Raw genomic sequence first — 7289 nt, 5'->3', positions numbered from 1 at the left:
TGATACTTTATATGCAAAATTTTAATATTATTAATTAAAAAATCACAACATTTTTTGAGTAAAAGAAACAATATATAGTGGTGCCTTAGAAGGTATACTTTTTGAAACACTTTTGAGAACAAGTTTTTAGGATTGACTAGGCAATAATGTCATCGTTTTTTGTTATTGAACCTTCAATAACAATATTAGCTAATGAAGTGAAGTATGTTAAAAAATAGAATCAATTGACACTAAAATAATAAAAAGTCAAAACTCTCTTAAGAAATTTTGAATAGGTTTGTTAAATTTAATATTGAATTAAATATCTTAAAAAATGATGAAATACTTTAAAATAATAAAAAAACACATATTCATCCTACATAATAAATATATGATAAATATAAATTTAAGCCTGACGCACCTAATACTTTTCCACACATTCATAATCCATTTCATGATACATCAAATAATGTAGGAAACATTGAATATCCAATTTACTCTAGTTATAACCTCCCCTAAGCATTCATCACTCAAACAAAATATCTATGAAAACTAATCAAAACTTAAATTTTAGAACGTTTATAATACTACCCACGAATTGCTCAAATCCCATCTTTCGAGACTTGTGCGGCCCATCGAGTGCCTGGTCAAAGGTTGCAGAAGAAGCTCTGCTTCTTGCTCGGTGTGAAATGTCAGATGGATTTCAACGATTTCTAAGACTACAAATAGGCGACTGAGCGGCTATTATGAAATGAAAAGATCGATCACATCTGGTATTTCCTTGAACTTTTTCAATCTCAAAAAATATTTTTTCCGAGTTGTTTTCGTCTGTGGAATCTCTTTTTCCCTTTTCTAACATTACGTTTCTGGTCTTTTAAATCTTTTCTGTTTCAGTCTGAGAGTTGAATTTTTTGATAAATTTGTGAAGACGTCGTGGTAAATCGTTAACGGGGCTATTCTCAGGCAATTTTTTGCCAGGCAAATCTCTTTTTTTGGCAAAGAATCGGTACGGACTGTTCATTTACAGGAAAGGTAATCTCAATAAATCGAACACTTGACTGATAAATCGCTGATTTTGAAAGTTGTTTTATTGATTTCGCGAATTTTTTTTTTACATTAAAACGTTTTTCTTTGTTCTCTTTAGCATTTGTATTGTACGGAAATTGCGGAATAGGGTTTGTAGAGCAAATTTTTTCGTTCAAACATTTTCCTGATATCGCCTTCCATTGTATATGGAATCGTGAAACAAGACAGTGAATAAATGGTTAAACCCGAAAGAACTGTTTTAATCTTAAACGTTTGTCCTACTTGTGCTAGCTACTTGTTTTTTCAGATTTTTTAGTTTTAATATGACCCTGTTGCTTTTATATCTTCCCGATATCTGTTTAATGAAACCCCAGAGAGTAAGAACACCTAAATACTTGATTGGAAATTTATGAAGAATGCATCTCAAAGAGTTTAGAGATTTTTCAGAGTTTTTAAATCATATCCTTATCTCTGAGGTTCAGATCTTTGATTTTATTAAATTTTATATAAGTTGCTGCTTTATTTTATTAGATTTTATATTCGTATTAGTATCAATTGAACTGTTCTAAAAATTTCGAAACAAATTTTTCTGATTATATATCAGCTTCTACATTCAGCTGTTAAATAAACTGTAAAAATCTTATTTTATGCATCTTTTGGCATGAGCTGTATAAGTTCAGATTGACTTTGATGATTTAAATTAACATAAGAAGAGAGCAAAACAATAAATTAGTTTGAGGATGTTACTTGACAGCTGGCCACTGTTGTTAATCAGACTCTTCTCTTTTGTACTTCTCTTGAGTTCATTAGGTTTCCTTACATTCCTCGAGAATGGAACAGAGTTGCTGATTGTTTGGCAAAATGGGCTTCTGGTCATGCTCCCAGCTGGAATATTATGGATAGGGGGCAACTTCGCTTTGAAATGGTGCAAGAATCTGATGAACTTGTTGCTCAGGATAGAGGATAGAGCTCCTCGTTGTAATCCTTTTTGTCTTAATAAATTTTTATCCCTCTTTTTCCAAAACCAGCTTCAGAACTAATATAATTTCTTTAATTCATATATAATCGAAAATTGATTTTGAATCTTTGAAATAATAATTTTAGAAAATAGAACTATCTATATCATATTTTGATAGAAACGATGATCTACACAATGACAAAATTGCAGTTTTTAATTTGGAATTTTGATTTAGTGTTTTATGATCAGAATTTGAAATTTGTTTGTGAATTGATTAAAAAATTCATATAATCTAAATGCAAATTCTGAATGTGAATGAATGATAAATGTGGAGAGTTTATTTATGGAAAAAAAAAATTTAATATGTTGAAGATCTGATATTTGAAAATTAATTTGAAGATTTCGTTTCAGCTGGATCCAACTTCTGATTGTGAATGAATGATTAATGTGAAGAATCCATTTTCGAAAATGAAGATTTTAATATGTTAAAGAAAGTTAAAAATGATCTTAATGTCTTCATAGAATCAGGAGAGACTCTGCCTCTAACTAGAACTTCGTCATTAGAACCCCACGTCGAAATTGATTACTTCACCCAATGTAATGCACAAATTAAGCATCAATGAAAAAATATTTCTGATCAATAATATTACTTTCAAACTAAAAACTGATTGTTTATTTCAATTTTTGAGATTAAATCCTAATTTGAAAGAAAATTCTCCTGCTGTATTTTCCAGCTCAAGTATTAAAAGCTGTGCATCGTTCACCGTTTAGAAAACAGATAATCTTACCTTGCATTCTGCCGAGTTCAATGAATATCGCCTTTCAATCGGGTTGAGTTGTTGGATGTTAGTGTTATTATGTACTTGCTGTTTTGATAGCTTGTAAATTATTTATTGCCAAGTGTTGCCATTTGGTGTCTCTTATTAAATGTTCTTATTAATCTACACTGATTGCAGAGATTAATAAGTTGTATCGAAATCAGATCTCCGTACAAAATGGAGGATGCTGTGGCTATTCTGAAGCTTCGTATCGTGAAAGGAACCAATTTGGCTGTTCGTGATGTGTGCACCAGTGATCCTTATGTTGTTGTCGGACTCGGCCATCAGGTAACCTTATTTTCCGTCTCTTGTTTCCCCCATAAATCTACCGTTTCTTTGCCACATACTATTTTTTCTACAATAATTCCACCGTTTCATCTTTATCCCACGGATTTGCCATGCCACTGAAATTGAGTTGGCTCTGTGCTTCATACAAAGCTTTAGGACCACCAATTTTGTCTTGTGCTGTTGAATTTGGTATTTGATTTGGGTTTGTAACTTGCAGCTTATGGATTTATGAATAAATATTGACAATGGAATTTTTTTTTTTATGGATTCTGTTATGTCCAGCAGAAAGTGAAGACCAGTGTTAAAAAAAGGGACCTGAATCCTGTCTGGAATGAGTTGTCGTCCCTATGTGTCACACATTCTCTACCCCTACCCCTTGTTCTGAAACTGGCAAGTCTCTGCCTTTAAAGCCCTTTCGTTTTGTCTCAAGTAATTAAATCAGCCCATTAATGCTTATGGTTATAAGATAATATGCCTCATAAGAAACCCATTGGTGCTTATGGTTTTGAGTTATGGTACAGGAAGTGTTTGACAAGGACAGGACGAGCAAAGATGACAAGATGGGTGATGGTGAAGTGGATCTGAGTGACCTTGCAAGTGCTGCAAAGATGCTGAAGGCAAACCCATCAACAGCATTGCAAATGAAGAGTAAGGATGGTTCATGTATTAAGTGTGTGGATGGTCATATGGTGAAGGAATTGTGTTTGAAGCTTCAGAATGTAGAGTCTGGTGAACTTGAACTCCACTTCAAATGGATTGATGTGGCACATTGAATCCTGCTCTTGTCCTCCTAGGATACTAAACTATAGACTTTTTGAATGGTGCAAATAATGATTATGTAGATACATTTTTGTGTCTCTCTATATATATGATTTCAAACGCCTAATTATTCAACTTTCAAAATTTATAAGATTGACGAAGTGTAGAATACACTATTTTTTTTTTTTTTTTTGTATACGATAGCTTAAAAATAGACGAATTGAGTCTCAATTAAGTTTTTATTATTTAAAGAAAATATATTATAGATTTTTCTCATGTCTTTTGACCATGAATAAAGTTAGCACAATAAATTAACTTGTGTGTTAGGAGCCAAGACTCATTAATAGGGTTGTTAGGTTTGAGGGCATATTTACAACTCCATTTCTACATATAAGAAGAGTTTTTCTAGCATTAAAAGTTTGGTAGTAGTAGTTGTAATGTGACTATGTGTTTATGGTGACTTATACATGCATCTTATAGGTGTGTTGATAAATAGATTTGTCATTGTGGAATTATCTTATCCCATTTGTCCTGTGGATAGTGACAATTGCGCGAATAGTTGGATTGACCACAACTTATCACTATCAAATTGCAATCATCCTCCGCGTTTGAGAGGGGCCTAACTCCCTCGTATGATAACGGTATTTGTAGTTTTTCAATACAATTGAATGGGATGACCAACAAAAATCCTTTTGACGATAGACATACGAATATCAAATAGGATTTCACAACAAATAACCATTTACAAAGGGATTTGAGTATATAAAGGTAATAATGGTAGAATAAGAATAACAAATCTTGACATATGAAAAGACAAGTTATTCTAATACATTTGCATTAAGATACTAGGAAAATGAATGCATTTTCCCTAAACCAATCACATAAATTAGAAAGACTATTGGAGTATGAAAACATATAAAGAGATTACTAAATTGACATACAAAAATTTAGTAATATCAAATCATGAACATATTTGAGACATGTGACTTAATACATTCTTCATTATATCTTTGAAGTTGTACAAATTCAAAGACACATAACACACAATAAAACTCCAAAAGTCTTTGAAGAAAACTCACCATAGCTTTTCCCCTTTGCCAAAAAGTTATCCCCATATTAGAAAGACAAAGCCCTATAATTTTTTAAGTTTTAGAAGGTAACTACCTAGAAGCTTTCCATTTGGGTTCTTAACTACCTAAAAAGTTAAAGAGTTTAAAAATTTGAAGTGTATTTCATAACTAAGTTTTTACATATCAAAACTCATCCTTCTAACTTTGGTTACATTAAGTGACACAAGTCACTAAATTATAAATAAGGTATTTTATAGCATTCAATTAAAAGTCAAGCCATGGATCATAATGAAATACTTTGTCTATCTCTACCCATTTCTTTGTAGATGTTTTTTGAAGGTCTTCTTGGAATTGGCCATCGTCTAAATTTCTCCACTTTGTTGCTTAACAAGAATGTGATTCTTCAACGATCATAAAGAATTGGTTTCATAAGAAAACTTATGTATCATCTCAATGAAAACATTTAGAAGGAATTGTCTTACTAATTCAACCCTCAAGATTTAATACATTCCTGCTTCATTTGATAGACATCTTTGCCTTTCAATGAAGTGAGATTTCTCACAAATATTATAGTAAGGAAGTCAAAGTGGTTGTCTATGATTGTACATTTATAGTTCTTATAACTTAATAGATGCTAAAAAGACATCTGACAAAATTAGTCTCCAAAGTTTTGGAATACTTTTGCAAGGCACATTTAAGCAACATTAGAATGAACTCATTGACTTTCTCATCTTTCAACCATTAATTTGCAATGTGAAGCTTACATAACTAATTTGAAGTTGAATGTACCATGCTATACCCATTTGTCAAACCAATCTTTTTGGCACTTATAAATGTTTGTTTGTTATCTCAAAGCTCGTATTTTGTGACACAAGGCTCTAATTTTCATGTCTGACTGAGGAGATGCTAGAGAAGTTTGTTGAACTTGGCTTTACACCCAAAAATTATGTGCAACTTTCTAATTTTTTTTAATATATCCATCTTGTCAAAGTCATGAAATCATCGAGACCATGTGTGCAATTAGAATTTCATTAATGTGTTTTGAGAATGAACTTGTGGATCATAGCAATGCTTTGAAATTGTGCTTCTATTCACAATTACTTTATCTTTCATTGCGTGACATTTCAAAATAATCCACGTGCCTCCCATATGTTTCTTAGGACTTTTGATATTAAGTATGTACATCTATGACATGGCATCTCTTTCAAACTTTGTGAAAATGATTGATTTCTGTGTATATATAACTACTTTCTATTAATTTACATGCATGCCTACGCGAGCATCACTAGAAATGACATTTTGTCAAGCATTTCACATCCTTTCTCTATTCAAAATCTTCCACAAGGTAGCTATCTTCAAACAAGAGTTCTAGTTGGAGTTCTTAAAATCCACTAGCTAAGATTAGGGCACAAATTTGAATCAAATTTCAAATCCCAACTCTTAACTTCTCTAAAATACAAGGTTTGGATGAAAATCCAAATGTTGATGGAAGTGAGGATATTTTGATCATTAACTTTCCCCCTTTTGAAAATCCCAACTGCAACTCTTAATTATCAACTTTTTCAAAAGCTGTGGTTTTAGAGAGAGAATGTGCATTGGTTTTGGAAAGAGAGAGAAAGTTGACCAAGAGAAGTGAAAAATTGACCATTAACTCTCAACCATTAACTTTTCCAAAAGTCATGATTTTAATTTTTTTATTTCTAAATTATACATAAATTTCAAAACACTATAACTTTTGACTCCCAAATCTAATTTGAAAAATTTAAAGTGTTATTCAGAGATTATAATGAGTTGGAGAATTTGGAATGATGAGACCACCAAAAATTGATTAAACCCCTGACTATTTTAAAGCTTGAATTTAGATGTTCCTTTGCACATTTTGACTATTATTTTTGGAAATTGAGACAAAATAAATACCGAGACAACAAGGTGTCACCTTTATAACACAAACACAACACCAAATAATTAAAAAGACATGAATATAATTTTTGAAAGGCCTTGTTAATTTGGCAACTCCCACCACATTTTATACATCAAAAATATTGAATGAACTTTATAAAAAATCTAATAGATGCTAAAAAGAAATCTGACAAAAATAGTCTCGAAAGTTTTGCAATATTTTCTTGAGGCATGTTTAAGCAACATTAGAATGAACTCAACGACTTTCTCATCGTTCAACCATTCATTCACAATGTGAAGCTTACATAAATGATTTGAATTTGAGTGTAACATATTATCCCCATTTGTCAAACCAATCATTTGTGGCACTTTAAATGCCTATTCATTATCTCAAAGCTCATTATTTTGTGACCCACAAGACTCTAATTTTCATGTTTGACCGGGGAGATGCCAAAGAAGTTAGTTGAACTTGGATTTACACTCGACAATTGA

At 31.7% G+C, this 7289-nt stretch overlaps 1 protein-coding gene across 10 annotated transcripts; it reads left to right on the top strand.

The window, feature by feature from the left end:
- The first annotated feature begins 511 nt into the window (after positions 1–511).
- Positions 512–3972, top strand: LOC149570873 (protein C2-DOMAIN ABA-RELATED 3-like). 10 transcript variants are annotated; one of them, XM_089812434.1, is made up of 7 exons: positions 569–752; positions 874–1011; positions 1816–1983; positions 2698–2808; positions 2946–3069; positions 3355–3459; positions 3591–3972. In XM_089812434.1, exons 5-7 carry the CDS (start codon positions 2959–2961, stop codon positions 3840–3842), a joined length of 468 nt encoding a protein of 155 aa, XP_089668560.1. In that variant the 5' UTR covers positions 569–752; positions 874–1011; positions 1816–1983; positions 2698–2808; positions 2946–2958; the 3' UTR covers positions 3843–3972. The 10 variants fall into 10 exon arrangements, with proteins under 10 accessions (XP_089668556.1, XP_089668560.1, XP_089668557.1 ...); XM_089812431.1 differs by having other exon boundaries at positions 3352–3459; XM_089812429.1 differs by having other exon boundaries at positions 591–752; positions 1816–1930; positions 2920–3069; positions 3352–3459.
- The last annotated feature ends 3317 nt before the right edge of the window (positions 3973–7289 follow it).

The sequence above is a fragment of the Cupressus sempervirens genome, chromosome 2 (assembly GCF_028749045.1).
Source record: "Cupressus sempervirens isolate cs-2001-9-10 chromosome 2, ASM2874904v1, whole genome shotgun sequence".
Taxonomy (NCBI): domain Eukaryota; kingdom Viridiplantae; phylum Streptophyta; class Pinopsida; order Cupressales; family Cupressaceae; genus Cupressus; species Cupressus sempervirens.
The sequence above is the reverse complement of the archived record's forward strand: the minus strand, read 5'-3'. Positions and strand labels throughout refer to the sequence as shown.